Below are 22,017 nucleotides of genomic sequence, written 5' to 3'. Positions count from 1 at the left end.
GCGTGGTGGTGCATGCCTGTAATCCCAGCTACTCGGGAGGCGAAGGCAGGAGAATCGCTTGAACCTGGGGGGGCGGAGGTTGCAGTGAGCCGAGATCGTGCCATTGCACTCCAGCCTGGGCAACAAGAGTGAAACTGTCTCAAAAAACAAACAAACAAACAAAAAACCCTTGCATGGTTACTATAGTATATTGAATTGTGGCCATCCATAAGCCATGCCCACGTCCCAACTCCCAGAACCTGTGAATGGGATCTTAGCTGCAAATAAGATTTTTGGAGACATGATTAGGTAAGCACTGAAATAAAATCCTCCTGGATTAATGTGAGCCCTCAATCCAATTAGAATGTTTTTATTAGAGGAGGCCGGACATGGTGGCTCACACCTGTAATCCGAGCACTTTGGGAGGCTGAGACGGGTGGATCATCTGAGGTCAGGAGTTCGAGACCAGCCCGGTCAACATGGTGAAACTGTGTCTCTACTAAAAATAAAAACACAAAAATTTGCCAGGCGTGGTGGCAGGTGTCTGTAGTCCCAGCTACTCAGAAGGCTGAGACAGGAGAATCACTTGAACCTGGGAGGTGGAGGTTGCAGTGAGCTAAGATCACGCCAATGCACTCCAGCCTGGATTAATGTGAGCTCTCAATCCAATTAGAATATTTTTATGAGATAGCAAAGAAATACAGTGAAAAATATTCTTCTAAGAGACAGAAGAGGATATACAGACTCAGAGGAGGAGGCCATGTGGACACAGAGGCAGACACTAGAGTGATGCGGCCACAAGCCCAGGGACTCCTGGAGCCCCCAGGAGCTGGGAGAGGCAGGAAGGAGCCTCCCCTAGAGCTTCCGGAGGCAACTGGATACAGCTGCAGTGGATTAATATGTGTCCGTCAGAAAGATCTGTCCGTGTCCTAACGCCCAGACCTGGAATAAGGCCTTATTCAGCAATAGGCTCTTTGCAGATGCGATTAAGTGAAGGATCCAGAGATGAGATCATCCTGGATGAGGGTGGGTCCTAAATGCAATGACAGGTGTCCTTCTAAGAGACAGAAGGGGAGACACAGAGGTCTTTGCAGATGTAATTAAGGTCAATCTGGAGATTACCTTGTCGTGATGCAGATGGCCCTTAAGTGCAAAATGCCATCACAGGTGTCTTTCTAAGAGACAGAAGAGGAGACACAGACACAGAGGAGGAGGCCACGTGGAGACGGACGCAGAGACTGGAGTGATGCGGCCACAAGCCCAGGGACGCCTGGAGCCCCCAGGAGCTGGGAGAGGCAGGAAGGAGCCTCCCCTAGAGCCTCCAGAAAGAACCAGACACAATTGCAGTGGGTTGGGATGGTGACGTCCAAAAGATCTGTCCATGTCCTAACCCGTAGACTTGTGAATAGAATCTCATTTAGAAATAAGGTCTCTGCAGGTGTCATTCAGTTGAGTATCTTAGATGAGATCACCCTGGATTAGGATGAGCTCTAAATGGAATGACAAGTGTCCCTTCTAAGAGACAGAAGAGGAGACACAGACACAGAGGAGGAGGCCACGTGGAGACGGAGGCAGAGACTGGAGTGATGCGGCCACAAGCCCAGGGACGCCTGGAGCCCCCAGGAGGTGGGAGAGGCAGGAAGGAGCCTCCTCTAGAGCCTGTGAAGGGAGGAGAGGCCTGTCCTTGATTTTGGACTTCTGGCCTGCAGAACTAGAATAACAGTTGATCTTAACTGCTTAGCGTATGGTATTTTGTTATGGCACCTTAGGAGACCCCTGCTTTCAGGAGGGCCTTTGCGGTAAAAGAATGGCCAGACGCGGTGGCTCAGACCTGTCATCCCAGCACTTTGGGAGGCCGAGGCGGGCAGATCACGAGGTCAGGAGTTCAAGACCAGCCTGGCCAACGTGAGGGAAACCCCGTCTCTAAGAATACAAACAAAGTAGCCGGGCGTGGTGGCGGGCGCCTGTAGTCCCAGCTACTCGAGAGGCTGAGGCAGGAGAATGGCGTGAACCCGGGAGGCGGAGCTTGCAGTGAGCCGAGATCGCGCCACCACACTCCAGCCTGGGTGACAGAGCGAGACTCCGTCTCAAAACAATAAAAGAATGTGCCAAGATCACCTATCACTCTGGTTTTTCTGCACAGGGAAAAAAAAAAATTGTCACCCAGAGTGAGACCAAGTGGCTTATTCCTCGTCAACAATGTCCGGGGAATTCTTGGCTCAGGAATTGTTTCCTTTTTTTTTTTTTTTTTTTTGAGACGGAGTCTCCCTCTGTCACCCAGGCTGGAGTGCAGTGGCGCGATCTCGGCTCGCCGCAACCTCTGCCTCCAGTGGTTCAAGCGATTCTCCCGTCTCAGCCTCGCAAGTTGCTGGGATTACTGGCACCTGCCACCACGCCCAGTTGATTTTCGTATTTTTCAGTAGAGATGGCGTTTCCTCATATTGGCCAGGCTGGTCTTGAACTCCTGACCTCAGGTGATCCGCCCACCTCGGCCTCCCCGCGGTGAGTCTCACTTTCCGAGTGACTTCATTTTAAAATTTCCCTGTGTTCTGTACACTTTCCCGTTTATCTGTTTTGCTATCAAACTGAAGAATCAACCACCCATGACTAAAGGTATTGCAAAAACCGTTCCTCCAACACTGACACGCACACTTCTGGGTGTCCAACTAAGCCAAGGTAAAAATAAAAAAATAGTCACATCAGGCAGACACAAAGGTGGAGGCAGCCCCGGGTAAGGCTGTGACATGTTTCAGAGACTGAATGTTTCCTTCCCCGGCTGCCTAGCAGATAAGATTTCAAGTTCACCCACAGCCCTGGGTGAACAGATCTCTTTCTTCATCTCCCGTTAATAATCTAGGTGATTTTCAGGCCGGATGCCGTGACTCACGCGTGTCATCCCAGCACTTTGGGAGGCCGAGGCAGGCGGATCCCATGAGGTCAGGAGTTTGAAACCAGCCTGGCCAACACGACTAAAAATACGAAAATTAGCCGGGCGTGGTGGCAGGTGCCTGTCCTCCCAGCTGCTCGGGAGGCTGAGGCAGGAGGATCGGTTGAACCCGGGAAGCGGAGGTCGCAGTGAGCCGAGATCACGCCACGGCACCCCAGCCTGGGCGACAGAGCGAGACTCCGACTCAAAAACAAACAAACAAACAAAAAGAAGGTAGGTGATTTTGAGCCTGAGTCAGCCATCCCTTGGCAAGAAGGTTTGGGGCGATGAGCTTGCGGTTGTGGTGAGGGCTGAGGGTTTCACAGAACAAACATTCTGGCTTTTGCCGAGTGTGACGCTTCACACTTTCGTTCTGTGGCGTTCCCAATCGCTGACGGCTCTCAGAAGAGCTATTTTGAGCCCCGGGCTGTGGGGTTTGCCTTCCAGGGTGGGGCCCACTTACTTGTAGTGGAAACTCAGGTTACTCCTGGGGTAGTGGCTGGCATTCCATGTCACCTGCACCGTTTCTAGATTAAAGTAGATGATCTGAATCTGTACTCCTTCTCCTAGACACAAACAGATGCAGGAAATTCACTGTCAGGCAACTCTATTTTATTTTTTAATTTATCGTTGTTTTTGAGACAGAGTTTCCCTCTGTCGCCCAGGCTGGAGGACAGTGCCGCGATCTCAGCTCACTGCAACCTTCACCTCAGGGTTCAAGCGATTCTCCTGCCTCAGCCTCCCGAGTAGCTGGGATGGCAGGTGCCCGCCACCACCCCCGGCTAATTTTTTGCTTTTTTAGTGGAGATGGGGTTTCATCATATTCAACAGGATGGTCTGCATCTCCTGACCTCATGATCCACCTGCCTCGGCCTCCCAAAGTGCTGGGATGACAGGCGTGAGCCACCGCGCCCGGCGAGGCAACTCTAAAAACAGCTGGAAACTGACAGCATGAAGCCAGCACTTTTGTCCTAAGAAGGAGATGCTGGTTTAAAAGGACAGAGATCTGGCCAGGCGCGGTGGCTCACCTCTGTCATCCCAGCACTTTGGGAGGCCGAGGCAGACGGATCATGAGGTCAGGAGATCGAGACCATCCTGGCCAACACGGAGAAACCCCGTCTCTACTAAAAATACAAAACGTTAGCCGGGCGTGGTGGTGGGCACCTGTAATCCCAGCTACTCGGGAGGCTGAGGCAGGAGAATCGCTTGAACCCGGGAGGTGGAGGTTTCAGTGAGCCGAGATTGTGCCACTGCACTCCAGGCTGGGCGACAGAGTGAGACTCCGTCTCAAAAATAAATAAATAAATAAAAAATAAAAGAACAGAGGTCTGGCTGGGTGCAGTGGCTCATGCCTGTAATGCCAACACTTTGGAAGGCTGGGGCAGGTGGATCGCCTGAGGTCATGCGTTTAAGAGCAGCCCTGGCCAACACGGTGAAACCCCGTCTCTACTAAAACTACAAAAATTAGCCATGTGTGGTGGTGGGCGCCTGTAATCCCAGCTACTCAGGAGGCTGAGGCAGGAGAATCGCTTGAACCTGGGAGAAGGTTGCAGTGAGCCGAGATTGTGCCACTGCACTCCAGCCTGGGAGACAGAGCTAGATTCCGTCTCAAAAAATAATAACGAATAAAAAGTCAAAGGACAGAGAAAACCAAGGTTTGTGTGCACGGGTTACCTGTTAATTCCTTGAGCAAGAGCTGCAGAATACATAAAGGCTGGTCCAGAAGAGACGATGCCACCTTACATATCCACAGAAGATGTGTCATTGGATACACGATTGACGCTTATATCTGCACAAGCCACTAGTGGGTGGACCTTACCCTTTGCAAAAACCTCAGAGACAAGTCAACAAGGGTACAATTATAGTTGCCTCTTTTTTTTTTTTTTTTTTTTTCGAGACAGAGTCTCACTCTGTTGCCCAGGCTGGAGTGCAGTGGTGCAATCTCAGCTCACTGCAACCTCCACCTCCCAGGTTCACACCATTCTCCTGCCTCAACCTGCTGAGTAGCTGGGACTACAGGTGCCCGCCACCACGCCTGGCTAATTTTTTGTGTTTTTAGGAGAGACAGGGTTTCACTGTGTTAGCCAGGATGGTCTCGATCTCCTGACCTCGTGATCCACCTGCCTCAGCCTCCCAAATCTCAGCTAGGATGACAGGCATGAGCCACCATGCCTGGCTGCTTTTGTTTGTTTTTGCAAAAGGTAATGTTTGCCCACTAGTGCCATGCACAGATACGAGCATCAGTCATGTATCCAGTGACACATCCCCTGTGGATACCTAAGGTGGCATCGGAAACTGTCCCCATTGATCCACCTGACTGTCTTTCTCAAAACACCATACACACTAACTTCAGAAATGGACCGGCTGGGTGCGGTGGCTCACACCTGTAATCTTAACATTTTGGGAGGCCGAGGTGGGTAGATCACCTGAGGTCAGGAGTTCAAGACCAGCCTGGCCGACATGGTGAAACCCCATCTCTATTAAAAACACAAAAAATGAGCTGGGCGTGGTGGCGGGCACCTGTAATCCCAGCTACCCAAGAGGCTGAGGCAGGAGAATGGCTTGAACCCAGGAGGCAGAAGTTGTAGTGAACCAAGATCGTGTCACTGCACTCCAGCCTGGGCGACACAGCAAGACTCCGTATCAAAATAAACTAAAATAAAATAAAATAACAGAAATGGACCAACTCTAAAGAAGTATTTCTATCTTTGCTTGGAAGGTTGCTTAGACTTCAGTAGCTTCGACGTTTCAAGAGGTCTGGGTTTGTAATTCCGAACATGGAGAATAGGAATATTTTAGAATTCAGCAAACATGCAATGATATTTTGGATAATGGCAGCCAAGTCTCTCACTGTCAAAGAAGTGAATTACAGGTTTGGAAAGACAGGCTACAGTGAACCTTATCATGTTGGGTTTTAAGTGGAGGTATCTGGAGGATAGATAGAGATAGACAGATAGATAGGTAAATAGATAGATAGATACATAGATATATAGATACATAGATACATAGATACATAGTAATGTTAGATAGATAGAATTATATAGATGATGATAGAAATAGTTAGACAAACAGATAGACACAGATAGATAGGGATTGATGGGTAGATGGATGAATCAATGGACAGGTGGGTGTATAGATGGAAGGCAAGTGGATGGGTGGGTGGATGGGTGACTGGATGCATGAATAAATGGATGAACAGATACATAGATGAATGGGTGGATGGGTGGATGGATGCATGGATAGATGGATATGTAGATGTGCACGTGGATGGGTGGATGGATGGATGGATGGATGGATGGATGAGTGGATGAAAGTGTGGCTGAGTGCATGGGTGGATGGATGGTTTGATGGATGGGTAGATGGATGTATTGGTGGATGGATGGTGGATAGATGGATGGATGGATGGATGGATGGTGGATGGATGGTGGATGGATGGATGGATGGATGGATGGATGGATGGATGGATGAAAGCGTGGGTAGATAGGTGGGTGAATGAGTGAGTGGATGGATAGATAAATGGATGAACAGATAGGTGAGTGGGTGGGTGGGTGGATGGATGGATGGATGGATGGATATGTAGATGTGTACATGGATGGATGGATGGATGGATGGATGGATGGATGGATGGATAAATGGATAAAAGTGTAGGTGAATGCATGGGTAGATGGATGGCTTGATGGGTGGGTGGATGGATGTGTTGGCATATGGATGGATGGATGGATGGATGGATGGATGGATGGATGATGGATGGATGGATGGATGGATAGATGATGGATGGATGGATGATGGATGGATGGATGGATGATGGATGGATGGATGATGGATGGATGGATGATGGATGGATGGATGGATGGATGGATGGATGGATGGATGGATGGATGGATGGATGGATGGATGGATGGATGGATGGATGGATGGATGGATGGATGATGGATGGATGGATGATGGATGGATGGATGGATAGATGATGGATGGATGGATGGATGGATGATGGGTGGATGGTGGATGGATGGATGGATGGATGATGGATGGATGGATGGATAGATGATGGATGGATGGATGGATAGATGGATGGATGGATGGATGGATGGATGGATGATGGATGGATGGATGGATGATGGATGGATGGATGATGGATGGATGGATGGATAGATGATGGATGGATGGATGGATGGATGATGGGTGGATGGTGGATGGATGGATGGATGGATGATGGATGGATGCATGGATGATGGATGGATGGATGGATGATGGATGGATGGATGGATGATGGATGGATGGATGGATGACGGGTGGATGGTGGATGGATGGGTGGTTGGATGGATGAAAGGATGGGTGGATGGAGGCTGGGTGGGTTGATGGGTGGATGGTGGAAGGGAGGATGGATGGATGGATGGATGGATGGATAATAGATGGGTGGATGGTGGATGGATGGGTGGATGGAGGCTGGGTGGGTTGATGGGTGGGTGAATGTATGAGTGGATGGATAGTTTGATGGATGGGTGGATGGATATATTGGTGGATGGATCAATGAATAATAGATGGATGATGGATGGATGGATGATGAATGGGAAAAGATAGATGAGATAAATTGATGGATAGATTAACATGAATATATGTACTGATCAATCAATCATAGATAAACACACACACGCACACATACAGTTCCTAGTTTTGGCCACCGAAAGTGCATATAAGCAGAGGATATTCCAGGAGCAATAAATACAGTTATTATTCATGTATTTACTTATAAATACATTTCATCCCAGCTACTTGGGAAGCTGAGGCAGGAGAATCGCTTGAACCCAGGAGGTGGCGGTTGCAGTGAGCCGAGATCGTGCCACTGCCGTCCAGCCTGGGCGACAAGAGCGAGACTCCGTATCAAAGAAAAAAAAGAAAAGAAAAGAAAAAAGAAACTTTCACACTCATTGTTTAAGTTTTACAAAACAAACAGTGCCTGGTTGCAAAGGAAACCACAAACCAAAATAGGACAAGAAGAGGGCACTTAAATAAAGGATATTTCATGCAGGCGGGTGGTGAAAGCTTACCTGTTGCTACTTGCCCCAAAGCCATCCAGCTTCCCAGCAGAAAGACAGCAGCTCCCCACAGCAGAACCAACCGTCCCATGCCTGAAACAGGAGTGGAGAGTGAGGTCCTCAGGAACCTGCCACTAGCAGATCGCTCATGACTCATAAGCAGAGGTCACCCTCGATTTCAAAAAGGCAGAAAGGAAATTAGGGAAATGATTACAGGCAGGAAGCACAGTGACGCTCGATTTTAAAAGATACACTTGTCAAACACACACACACACACACACACACACACACACACAATCAATCCAGGGTCAGGATTACCACACACAGGGCTGAGCTGAGCCCTTCCCTTCCTTTCCTTCACCCTCCCCTCCCCCTCCACCTCCTTCCCCCCTCCCCTCCACCTATCCCTTCCCTCCCCTCTCTTCCCCTCCCCCTTCATCTCCCCTCCCCCTTCCCTCCCCCACCCCCTTCCCCTCCCCTCCACCTCCTTCCCCCTTCCCCCTTCCCCCTCCCCTCCCCCCATCTCCCCTCCCCCTCATCTCCCCTCCCCTCCCCCCTTCCCCCCTCCCCTCCCCTCCCCCTTCATCTCCCCTCCCCTCCACCTCCTTCCCCCCTCCCCTCCCCTCCCCCTTCATCTCCCCTCCCCTCCACCTCCTTGCCCCCTCCCCTCCCCCTCCCCCTTCATCTCCCCTCCCCTCCACCTCCTTCCCCCCTCCCCTCCCCTCCCCCTTCATCTCCCCTCCCCTCCACCTCCTTCCCCCCTCCCCTCCACCTATCCCTTCCCTCCCCTCTCTTCCCCTCCCCCTTCATCTCCCCTCCCCCTTCCCTCCCCCACCTCCTTCCCCTCCCCTCCACCTCCTTCCCCCTTCCCCTCCCCTCCCCTTTCATCTCCCCTCCCCCACCTCCTTCCCCTCCCCTCCACCTCCTTCCCCCTTCCCCTCCCCTCCCCCTTTCATCTCCCCTCCCCTCCACCTCCTTCCCCCCTCCCCTCCACCTATCCCTTCCCTCCCCTCTCTTCCCCTCCCCTTTTCCTCCCCCTTCCCTCCCCCACCCCCTTCCCCTCCCCTCCACCTCCTTCCCCCTCCCCCTCCCCCTTCATCTCCCCTCCCCCCCCACCTCCTTCCCCTACCCCTCCACCTATCCCTTTCCTTCCATCTCCTCCCCACTCCCCTTCCCCCTCCCCCTCCCCTCCCCACCCCCTTCCCCTCCTCTCTACCTCCTTCCCTCCTCCCTCCCCTCCACCTATCCCTTCCCTCCCCTCTCCTTCCCCCTCCCCTTCCCCTCACCTCCCCTCCCCCACCCCTTCCCCTCACCTCCCCTCCCCGACCCCTTCCCCTCACCTCCCCTCCCCTACCCCTTCCCCTCACCTCCCCTCCACCTCCTTTTCCCTTCCCCTCCCCTCCACCTATCCCTTCCCTCCCCTCCCCTCTCCCCTCCCATTTCCCCTCCCCCTTCCCCTCCCCTCCCCTCCACCTCATTCCCCCTCCCCTCCACCTACCCCTTCCCTCTCCTCCCCTCCCCCTCCCCACCTCCCTTTGCCTCCCCCTACCCCCTCCCCTCCCCTACCTTCCCTTCCTTTCCCTTTCTTTTCCTTTCTTCTTTCCGAGACAGAGTCTCAATCTGTCCCCCAGGCTGGAGTGCAGTGGCGCTATCTCAGCTCACGGCAACCTCCGCCTCCCGGGTTCAAGCGATTTTCCTGCCTCAGCCTCCCGAGTAGCTGGGATGACAGGCACCCACCACCACACCCAGCTAATTTTTGTATTTTCAGTAGAAACAGGGTTTTGCCATGTTGGCCAGGCTGGTCTCAAACTTCTGACCTCAGCTGATCCGCCCACCTCAGCCGCTCAAAGTGCTGGGATTACAGGCGTCAGCCTCTGTGCCTGGCTTTTCTTTCCTTTTCTTTGAGACAGGGTCTCGGTCTGGCACCCATGCAGGAGTGCAGCGGTGCAATCAGGGCTCACCGTAGCCTCAAACACCTGGGCTCAAGCCATCCTCTTGCCTCAACCTCCCTCATAGCCAGGATTACAGATGCACGCCACCCACCCTGCTAATTTTTGTATTTTTAGTAGAGACAGGGTTTCACCACGTTGACCAGGCTGGTCTCAAACTCCTGTACTCAAGTGATCCACCCGCCTTGGCCTCCCAAAGTGCTGGGATTGTAGGCGTGAGCCACTGCACCTGGCCTGAGCTTTTCTTGAAAACATATCACAGACCAGCCTGGCCAACATGGGGAAACCCTGTCTCTACCAAAAAAATACATAAATAAATACAAACATTAGCTGGGTATGGTGGCGCGCGCCTGTAATCCCAGCTACTCGGGAGGCTGAGGCAGGAGAATCGCTTGAACCCGGGAGGCAGAGGTTGCCGTGAGCCAAGATCACGCCACCGCACTCCAGCCTGGGTGACAGAGCGAGACTCTGTCTCAAAAAACAACCACCAAAAAAGCATATGACAGGCTAACTTTCTAAGCCTGGGATTCTTGCTCTCTGCTGAACGATGGGACTCTTGGATGAGTGTACAATTGTGTGGTCAGCACTCTGTGATGCACTCTGCACCCAAAGCTGGCCTGGACATCCAGAGACTGCACAGCTCATCTGTCTTCGGACAAATACAGAGTTCACCTTCGCCGTTGACCAGCTTCCCGGACCAAGGGACTCAGATTATAGCCATTGTCCTCGTAACACCATAAACGCTGGATGGTAGCACGTTGGATAGTAGCTGGGATTAGAGGCACCTGCCACCACCTGGCTAATTTTTTGTTTTTCTGGGTTTTTTTGTTTTTGTTTTTGTTTTTTTTTGAGACGGAGTCTCGCTCTGTCGCCCAGCCTGGAGTGCAGTGTCACCATCTCAGCTCACTGCAAGCTCCGCCTCCCGGGTTCACGCCATTCTCCTGCCTCAGCCTCCCGAGTAGCTGGGACCACAAGCACCCACCACCACGCCCAGCTAATTTTTTGTATTTTTAGTAGAGACGGGGTTTCACCGTGTTGGCCAGGATGGTCTCGAACTCCTCACCTCATGTGATCCGCCCGCCTCAGCCTCCCAGAGTGCTGGGATGACAGGTGTGAACCACCGCGCCCGGCCTATTTTTCTGTTTTTTCGGTTTTTGTTTTTGTTTTGTTTATTTATTTTTTTTTTTGAGACAGAGTATTGCTCTTGTTGCCCAGGCTGGAGTGCAGTGGCGCGATCTTGGCTCACTACAACCTCCACCTCCCAGGTTCAAGGGATTCTCCTACCTCAGCCTCCTGAGTAGCTGGGACTACAGGCACCTGCCACCACGCCGGGATAATTTTTGTATTTTTAGTAGAGACGGGGTTTCGCCATGTGGGTCAAGATGGTCTCAAAGTCCTGACCTCAGGATATCCGCCCACCTCGGCCTTCCAAAATGTTGGGATGACAGGTATGAGCCACCGTGCCTGGCCACCGCTAATATTTCTGTCCACAGATGTGCTCTTGGCGGTTGGTGCCCAGTGATCCTTACTAAGAATGAAAATAGGCTGGGGCCGGGCGCGGTGGCTCAAGCCTGTAATCCCAGCACTTTGGGAGGCCGAGACGGGCGGATCGCGAGGTCAGGAGATCGAGACCATCCTGGCTAACACGGTGAAACCCCGTCTCTACTGAAAAATAGGAAAAACTAGCCGGGCGAGGTGGCGGGCGCCTGTAGTCCCAGCTACTCGGGAGGCTGAGGCAGGAGAATGGCGTGAACCCGGGAGGCGGAGCTTGCAGTGAGCTGAGATCCAGTCACTGCACTCCAGCCTGGGCAACAGAGCGAGACTCCGTCTCAAAAAAAAAAGAAAATAGGCTGGGCATGGTGGCTCACGCCTGTAATCCCAGCACTTTGGGAGGCCAAGGCGGGCGGATCACGAGGTCAGGAGATCGAGACCATCCTGGCTAACACGGTGAAACCCTGTCTCTACTAAAAATACAAAAATTAGCTGGGTGTGGCCGGGTGCAGTGGCTCATGCCTATAATCCCAGCACTTTGGGAGGCCGAGGTGGGTGGATCACGAGGTTAGGAGATTGAGACCATCCTGGCCAACACGGTGAAACCCTGTCTCTACTAAAAATACAAAAAATTAGCCAGGCATGGTGGCGGGCACCTGTAGTCTCAGCTACTCTGGAGGCTGAGGCAGGAGAATGGCGTGAACCCGGGAGGTGGAGATTGCAGTGAGCCGAGATCGCACCACTGCACTCCAGCCTGGGCGACAGAGCGAGAGTCCGTCTGAAAAAACTAGAAAAATTAGCCAGGCATGGTGGCGGGTGCCTGCAATCCCAGCTACTCGGGAGGCTGAGGCACGAGAATCTCTTGAACCCGGGAGGTGGAGGTTGCAGAGAGCTGAGATCGCGCCACTGCACTCCAGCCTGGTGACAGAGCCAGACTCTGTCTCAAACAAACAAACAAAGGAAAAGGAACCATCTTTGCCCAGGACCCTCCACAACTTCTTCTCCTACAGGTGTCAGAAGTGGCTTCATTCAATACTCACTCAAGATACAGTTCTGGAGGGTCTGATATCTCCCAGGCACTGGGGAGGTGACAATAATATGACCTGGCTCCGAGAGACAAAGCGACAATAGGCATAAAAGATTGAGCGTTGTTCGAATCTCAGCACCCAGTCAATGTCCACTGTGACTGCTGGATGATAGATGCTCTTATATCCAAAGCAGGCAAGTCTGCAGAGAGAGAGAGAAAAGAGGTTGGCCTAAAAACAGACAGGACTCTCTGCCCTCATGAAAAATGCGTTCTGTAGGAGGAGAGGAAGCTGAAATAAGTATGTATGCCCTGGACACGGTCATGGTGAGCGCTGGGAAAAAGAGAAGTGGCCGGGCGCAGTGGTTCACGCCTGTAATCCCAAGACTTTGGGAGGACGAGGTGAGTGGGTCACCTGAGATCAGGAGTTCAATACTGCCTGGACAATATAGTGAAACCCCATCTCTACTATAAATACAAAAAAAAAAAAAAATTAGCCAGGTGTGGTGGCAGGTGCCTGTAATCCCAGCTACTCAGGAGGCTGAGGCAGGAGGATCACTTGAACCCAGGAGGTGGAGCTTGCAGTGAGCCGAGATCGCGCCCCTGTACTCCAGCCTGGGTGACAGAGTGAGACTCCCTCTCAAAAAAAAAAAAAGAAGAGAAGCCAGGCGCGGTGGCTCACACCTGTAATCCCAGCACTTTGGGAGGCTGAGGCAGGTGGATCACAAGGTCAGGAGTTTGAGACCAGCCTGGTCAATACGGTGAAACCCCGTCTCTATTAAAAATACAAAAATAAGCTGGGCACGGTGGCAGGTGCCTATAATCCCAGCTACTGGGGAGGCTGAGGCAGGAGAATCACTTGAACTCGGGAGGTGTAGGTTGCTGTGAGCCGAGATCGTGTGACTGCACCTCAAACTGGGTGACAGAGTGAGACACCATCTCAAAAAAAAAAAAAAAAAAAAGAAAAGAAAAAATAGAAAAGGAAAAGGGAAGTGGAGGGGGAGGAAGGGCAGAGGCAGAACTGTTCATTTCTGTGGTCAGGAAGGTTTTTGGATTGGGGACCTTCAGGCATAAAGGAAGAAGTCCCCAAAGCCAGCCTGGGCCTCTCCCTTACCCAGGGGTTCTCGATCTCTGCCCTAGTGATATTTTAGCTGGATAATTCTTGGTTGTGTGGGCCGTGCTATGCATCATAAGATGTTGAGCAGTATCTATGACGTCCAACCACTAAATGTCAGTAGCACCTCCCAGCTCTTGCTGTGACAACCAAAAATTCCACTGAGGTTGCCAAGTGTTCTTTGGGGGGCGAAATCACTCCTGATTGTAAATCACTGTCTTTCATTCATAGATAGATAGATAGATAGATAGATAGATAGATAGATAGATAGATGATAGATAGATAGTGGATTGATAGATAAATCGATAGATGATAGATAGATACATAGATAGATAATGGATTGATAGATGAATAGATAGATGATTGATAGATAAATAGATGATAGATAGATAGATAGATAGATAGATAATAGATAGATAGATAGATAGATAGATAGATAGATAGATAGATAGAGCCGGGCGTGGTGGCTCATGCCTGTAATCCCAGCACTTTGGGAGGCCGAGGTTGGCGGATCACAAGGTCAAGAGATCGAGACCATCCTGGCCAGCACGGTGAAAGCCTGTCTCTACTAAAAGTACAAAAACTAGTTTGGCATTGTGGTGTGCGCCTGTAATCCCAGCTATTCGGGAGGCTGAGGCAGGAGAATCGCTTGAATCCAGGAGGCGGAGGTTGCTGTGAGCTGAGATCACACCACTGCACTCCAGCCTGAGTGACAGAGTGAAACTGCATCTCAAAAAATAGATAGATAGATAGATAGATAGATAGATAGATAGATAGATAGATAATACACATGATAGATAGACACACAGATAGATAGATCGATAGATAGATAGATAGATAGATAGATAGATAGATAGATAGATAGCTGAACAGATGGATAAATTGTTACAGAGATGATAGATACATAGACAGATAGAAAGGTAGAAGAATAGATGAATAGAAACATAAATGGATAGATAATAGATACATAGAAAGATAGAAGAATGGCGGGGTAGATAGATGAATGAATGGATAAATAGATGGATATGTATATGGATGCATGGATAGATAGATAGATGAATGGTTAGATGATACATACTAGATAGATGATAGAATGGATCACTAGATAGTTGAATAGATGGATAAATGATTAGATAGATGATAGATACATAGATAGATAAACAGATTAATGAATGAGTAGATAGATGATAGATAGATAGATAGATAGATAGATAGATAGATAGATAGATAGGTAGATAGACAGGATAAATAGATAGATTGATGAATAGATGGATAAATGGTTAGATAGATGATAGATACATAGAAAGGTAGAAGAATGGATGAATAGATAGATAAATAGATAGATACTAATTGATATGTAGATCAAAAGACAGAAGTATGGATGAATAGATGAATGGGTAGATAGATGAATGATAGATAGAGAGAAAGAACACAAAATAAAGAGAATTTCTCACACTAAGTGAGGGTTTCTCAACCTTGAAGCAATTTCCATTCAGGATATTTTCATCCACATCGTTCTCTGCTGTGAGGCCCGTCCTGTGCATTGGGGGATGTGGAGCAAATCTCTAGACTATATGCAGTAAATATCAGCAGTATCCCCCACCAAGTCATGACAAGCAAAAAAAGTCTCCGTCCTTTTCCAGATGTCCACTGAAAGTTGAGAGACCTCCCTTCCTCTCCCTTCCCAACCCTCCATTGTCCACAACGCCCCAGGGTGACTGGAGCTCCCAGCTCTTCTCCACTTGCCTTCTGGGAGCTGTGATTTCAGACATTTTACATATGAAGAGGAGAGAATTGTAGGCTGATAACGAGGGGAGATGTGGAGGGCCACAGAGGCCAATCTGAAGTCAAAGAAGACAACAAGGGTTCACCTTGGCTCTTCTGAGACTCAGGAATTGTCATCCGGAGACATAGGTCTTTGACGGACCCAGAAACATGTGGTTCCTGAAAATGGATTATTACAGCTACTCAGCTCAATTAAATTAATAAAAGGAATATTTGCTCTTCGGGGTAACCCATGATGCTTGAGGAGAACTTGGAACACACCCAGTTCTCTTGCACCTCCTTGTCAATTACTAAGCATGTTTCCCCCAGGCTTCATAGCTCCTTCCTCTGAAACGCAGAAACATGGATCCAGAACATTCTAGATGGCTCTGGGAAAACCATGACTCTGGGAAGGATGATACCACGGGAAAAACACGTTTGCTGGAGTTAGGAGAGCGAGATGAAATGCCAGGTGTTTGTTTGTTTGTTTGTTTTTGAGATGGAGTCTCGCTCTGTCACCCAAGCTGGAGTGCAGTGGCTCAATCTTGGCTCACTGCAACGTCCACCTCCTGGGTTCAAGCAATTATCCTGCCTCAGCCTCCCAAGTAGCTGGGATTACAGGCATCCACCACCACCCCAGCTAATTTTTGTGTTTTTAGTAGAGACAGGGTTTCACTATGTTGGCCAGGCTGGTCTCAAACTCCCGACCTCAGGTGACTCCACCCACCTCAGCCTCCTAAAGTGCTGGGATGACAGGCATGAGCCATCATGCCCGGTGGCCAGGTGTTATATATAAAGTTTCGGTGCCACAAAAGGAATAACACTCAAATATAAAATTTTCTTTTTAATTTTCAGCAAGGCAAGGTACTTCTATAAAAGGCTGCACCCTTACAGATGGAAAAATGGCCAGTGCGCACTCGAACAAAGGAGGGGAAGGGGTTCTTATCCCTGACGCATGTGGTCCCTGTTGTTGTGTCCTTCCCCTATTGGCTAGGGTTAGACTGCACAGGCTAAACTAATTCCGATTGGCTAATTTAAAGAGTGACAGGGTCAGTGCTTTGGTGGGAGTCAGGGCAGAGCATGTAGCAGGTAATTGGGATGAGTCAGGGTGGAGCAGGTGACCAGAATGAGTCAGGGTGGAGCAGGTGGTGGAAAAAGGTTGCTTTACAAGGAAGTTAAGTTTCAAAGTAGAAGGCAAACAATTGAACATACTGACATATTAACTCTTTGAAAGGAAACTTAGAACTCCTATCGAACACAGGGAAATTCTTCAGCCACTTCAGTGCTCTGGCTCTTCCCTTTACAAGGAGATACGTTTGGGAGCGTTAAGGTCTGAAGGGGCAGGCAAAGCACGTCCTTCCTTCTGGACTCCAGAGTGGAAACTTATTCTATGTAGGTTCTGAAGGTCATCCTTGTCTGTCATGCAGATGACACAGACCCACCTGCCCCACTTCTTGTTTCTTCATCATCTCTATCCCAAACCACAAACCAATATTGTGTTGTTTGTGTTTCACAATAGCAGGCATGGACCATGAGTAAGCTGGGAGGAAAACGGGAGGATGGCAGCCATCAAACATCTCTTCGGATGCAGCTCAACATGGAACCGCTACTCTAAGAAGACCTTTGTAATTTCTTCCATAGATTGCTTTTTACTAATCCTGAGTGACGGGATTGTTTTGGTTATCAATTGACATGTGACACATTAACCTGGAAACGTAGAGGCATGGAGGAACTCCAACTTGTTGTTACGTGGTGTGATTCTGAGGGCTGGCAGGGCTCAGCTGGGAGGTTCTTCTGCTCTACATGGTGTTGACTGGGGCTGGAGGGAACTTGTGGATTGACTGGGCAGGTGTGTTCTAGTTGGTTCAATCACGTGTCTTGTAGCTGTGCTGAAGTTCAGCTGAGGGCTTGACTTGGGATGTATCTATCTGCTGGCTTAATGGATCCAGAACATTCTAGATGGCTCATTCACATACCTGGAAGCTGGGCTGTGTGTCAGCTGACTTGTGCTGTGTGTATCTGTAGGCTTAATGGATCCAGAACATTCTAGATGATTCCGTCACATACTTGGAAGCTGGGCTGCATGTCAGCTGACTTGTGCTGTGTGTATCTGCAGGCTCAATGGATCCAGAACATTCTAGATGATTCCGTCATGTACCTGGAAGCTGGGCTGCATGTCAGCTGACTTGTGCTGTGTGTATCTGCAGGCTTAATGGATCCAGAACATTCTAGATGATTCCGTCATGTACCTGGAAGCTGGGCTGCATGTCAGCTGACTTGTGCTGTGTGTATCTGCAGGCTTAATGGATCCAGAACATTCTAGATGGCTCACTCACATACCTGGAAGCTGGGCTGCATGTCAGCTGACTTGGACTGTCCCTATCTGCTGGCTTAATAGATCCAGAACATTCTAGATGGTTCCTTCACATACCTGGACTGCATGTCAGCTGATTTGGGCTGTGCCTATCTGCTGGCTGAATAGATCTAGAATATTCTAGATGTCTCCTTCACATACCTGGAAGCTGGGCTGAATGTCATCTGACAGTGCTTGACTTAGGCCATGTCTATCTACAAACTTAATAGGTCCAGAACATTCTCAAGAGCCCATTCATTTGGAAGCTCACCTGGAGGCTGAGTGAAAAGTCAGCTGAGAACTTGACTTGGGCCCTATCTATCTGCAAACTTAATAGATTCAGAACATTCTCAGTGGCCCATCGATTTGGAAGCTCACCTGGAAGCTGGGCAGAAGGTCAGCTGAGAGCTAGACTAGGGCTCTATCCATCTATGTGCAGACTTACTCGGTGCGGAACCTTCTAGATGGTTGACTTACGTTATGTGGAAGCTGGGCTGACAGTCCGCCCATTTGTGCTGGAAGGCTGATAGAACCAGAACATTCTAGATTTCCACCACATTGTGTTGGCCAAAGCAAACCATGGGTTAGCCCAGATTCAGTGGGAGGCAAAGTGTACTCCAGCTCTCCTGGGGGTTGGGGAAAAGGCTCTGTGAAGCATTTGCACCCACCTTGCTTTCTCCACAATAGGCATCTCCGTTTATTAAAGTCTACTGGCCTGGCACGGTGGCTCATGCCTGTCATCCCAGCACTTTGGGAGGCCGAGGCAGGTGGATCACAAGGTCAGGAGTTCGAGACCAGCCTGGCCAACATGGTGAAACCCCATCTCTACTAAAAATACAAAAAATTAGCCCGGGCCGGGCGTGGTGGCTCAACCCTGTAATCCCAGCACTTTGGGAGGCCGAGGCGGGTGGATCACGAGGTCAGGAGATCGAGACCATCCTGGCTAACATGGTGAAACCCCGTCTCTACTAAAAATACAAAAAACTAGCCGGGCGAGGTGGCGGGCGCCTGTAGTCCCAGCTACTCGGAGGCTGAGGCAGAATGGCGTAAACCCAGGAGGCGGAGCTTGCAGTGAGCCGAGATCGCGCCACTGCACTCCAGCCTGGGTGACACAGCCAGACTCCGTCTCAAAAAAAAAAAAAAAAAATTAGCCCGACATGGTGGAAGAGGGGCGCCTGTAGTCCCAGCTACTCGGGAGGCTGAGACAGGAGAATCACTTGAACCCAGGAGACGGAGGTTGCAGTGAGCCGAGATCGCACCACTGCACGCTAGGCTGGGCAACAGAGCAAGGCTCTGTCTCAAAAAAAGTAATAAATAAACATTTTTTAAAAATAAAATACAGGCTAGTGTTACTTCAAAAAGGAAAAAAAAAAAAAAAAAAACTTGGCTCTTAGCATTAATTCAAGATCCTAAGGGCAATGCGTTAACCGTAATGTTAGACACTTTCTGTATTGAATTGAGTCAACATGTATATTGTGAGGTGATCTCTGATCTCTAGTCTAGCTGTTTTCTATAATCGTGAAAAGAAAGAGGGGCTCGCTGCCGGGAGCAATGTGGTTTGCTATCAGATTAATTGCTGAGCCGAAGCCAGTGGACTCCACCTTGCTGTGATGATTCCCCAGCCCTCCCGACTGTCCATTGTCCCCAACACCCCAGGGTCACTGGAGCTTCCAGCTCTTTCTTCTCCAGTTGCCTTCTGGGAGCTGTCATGTCAGGACTTTTACACAGGAAGCAGAGACAATTGTAGGCTGATAACGAGGGGAGACGTGGCAGGCCACAGAGGCCAATCTGAAGTCAAAGAAGACAACCAGGGTTCACCTTGGCTCTTTTGAGACTCAGGAATTGTAGTTTGGAGACATGGATCTTTCATGGACACAGAAACATGTGGTTCCTGAAAACGGATTATTACAGCTACTCGGTTCAAGTCAATGTAAAAAGGGAGTATTTGCTGTTAGAGGGAACCCTAACCAAAGTGTTTCGCCACTCCGGCACAGGGAATGGCTATGTGCATAGTACTGCAGTGTTTTTTTAAATTTAATTTAATTTAATTTTGTTTTATTTTGTTTTATTTTATTTTATTTTATTTTATATTTTATTTTTTGAGGCAGAGTCTCACTCTGTCACCCAGGCTAGAGTGCAAGGTGCGATCTCGGCTCACTACAACCTCCACCTCCCGGATTCAAGCGATTCTCCTGCCTCAGCCTCCCGACTAGCTGGGATTACAGGCGCCCGCCACCACGCCTGGCTAACTTTTGTATTTTTGGTAGAGACGGGGTTTCACCATGATGGCCAGGCTTGTCTCGAACTCCCGACCCCATGATCCACCCGCCTCGGCCTCCCAAAGTGCTGGGATGACAGGCGTGAACCGCCGTGCCCGGCCACAGCAGTGCTTTATAGCACAGAATAATGTGAGGAGTCCGTTGTGATTTCATTTGTTTGAGGCAAGGTTGGATTTTGATCCAGAGCCTTTTAGGCTGTAGAGAGAGCTGGCTTCAGACACTGCATGAGTAGAACAGGGTAGGGGGTTGTACATGCCAGAGAGAAGGACACCTGTTACCCACCTTGTCCACGATGGTTTATGTTATGGCTATGCCTGTCCACCCCGCTCTCTGAGGACAGGTCAGTGGAGACCATGGTAATGGGGTAGGAACCTGTGGTCAATGCCGACATCACAAGCAACAGAAAACACAACTGCTGGGCAGGTGCGGTGTCTCACGCCTGTCATCCCAGCACTTTGGGAGGCTGAGGCGGGTGGGTCACCTGAGGTCAGGGGTTTGAGACCGGCCTGGCCAACATGGTGAAACCCTATAGCAAGGTAGCTAAGATGGTGAAACACCATCTCTAATAAAAATACAAAAAATTAGCCAGGCACGGTGGCACATGCCTGTAGTCTGAGCTACTCGGGAGGCTGAGGCAGGAGAATTGCTTGAACCTGGGAGGCAGAGGTTGCAGTGAGCTGAGATTGCACCACTGCACTCCAGACTGGGTGACGGACCAAGTCTCCATCTAAAAAAAAAAAAAAAAAGATTCAATGAAGAGAGCACTTTTAATTTGTGATATGAGAAAGTGTCATTACATGACATTACAACTTAAAGCCTGGTTGCATGGAGACCAAAATTAACAAATAGTACAGTAATGAAGACTGATATATTTGAACTCCATCAGTCTGGGTCTACACCTCCCAGGAGCTTGGTATATCTACTCTGTTTCTGACACAGGGAGGCTAAAAGTTGGCAGAATAAATAAATTGATATATGAGCCAGGTGTGGTGGCTCACACCTGTAAAACCAGCATTTTGGGAGGCTGAGGCTGGTGGATCATTTGAGGTTTGGAGTTCGAAACCATCCTGGCCAACATGATGAAACCCCGTCTCTACTAAAAATACAAAAATTAGTCATCCCAGCTACTTGGGAGACTGAGGCAGGAGAATTACTTGAACCCAGGAGAGAGAGGTTGCAGTGAGCCAAGACTGCAATTTTGCACTGCAGCCTGGGCAATAGAGTGAGAATCCATCTCAAATAATAATAATAAAACATAAATAAATTGTTATATGGATGGTTAGATGAGGGGTGGAGGGAGGAAGGAGTAGATGAATGGATGGATAGATGAATGGACAGATTGATGGATGGATGGGTAGATGGATAGGTAGATGAATGAATGGATGGATGAATGATGGTTGGATGGATGAATGGATGGATAGATGACTGAGTAGATGAATGGATGGGTTGGTGGATGGATGGATGGATGGATGATGGATGAGTGGGTGGATGAATGGATAAATGTATGAGTGGATGGATGGATGGATGGTTAGATGGGTTGGTGGATGAATAGATGGGTTGGTGGGTGGGTGGATGGATGGATGGATGGATGGATGGATGGATGGATGGATGGATGGATGGATTGAGGAATGGGTAGATGTGTTGGTGAATGGATGGATGGATAAATGAATGGGTGGGTGGGTGGATGGATAGATGGATGAGTAGGTGGGTGGATGGATGGATGGATGGATGGATAAATGGATGGGTGGGTGTGTGGGTGGATGGATGGACAGATGGGTGAGTGGATGGATGGATGGATGGATAGATGGGTAGATAGTTGAGTTGGTGGATAAATAGATGGGTTGGTGGATGGATGGGTGAATGGATAGATTGAGGAATGGGTGGATGAGTGGATGGATGAATAGATCGGTGAGTGGGTGGGTGGATGGATGGGTGGATGGATGGATGGATGGATGGATACATGAGAGCATGGGTAAGTGGATGGGTGGGTGGATGGATGGATTGAGGAATGGGTGGATGGGTGGGTGGACGGATGAATAGATAGGTGAGTGGGTGGGTAAATGGATGGATAGATGGATGGATGGGTGGATGGGTTGGTAGAT

General features: G+C 49.6%; 1 protein-coding gene across 1 annotated transcript in view; it reads right to left on the bottom strand.

Annotated features, from left to right (window-relative positions):
* The window catches only part of LOC126947148 (cytokine receptor-like factor 2), a 29,442-nt gene extending 21,356 nt beyond the window's left edge, over positions 1-8,086 (bottom strand). Inside the window, exons 1-2 of the mRNA XM_050777794.1 lie at positions 7,954-8,086; positions 3,369-3,471 (exon numbers count right to left, since the gene is read on the bottom strand). Coding sequence (XP_050633751.1) covers positions 3,369-3,471; positions 7,954-8,032 — 182 coding nt within the window. The 5' untranslated portion in view covers positions 8,033-8,086. The remainder of the gene's footprint in view (positions 1-3,368; positions 3,472-7,953) is intronic.
* Between the last annotated feature and the right edge of the window lie 13,931 nt (positions 8,087-22,017).

Source organism: Macaca thibetana, chromosome Y (assembly GCF_024542745.1).
Source record: "Macaca thibetana thibetana isolate TM-01 chromosome Y, ASM2454274v1, whole genome shotgun sequence".
NCBI classification, from domain to species: Eukaryota; Metazoa; Chordata; class Mammalia; order Primates; family Cercopithecidae; genus Macaca; species Macaca thibetana.
This window is presented reverse-complemented; position numbering and strand designations above follow the sequence as displayed.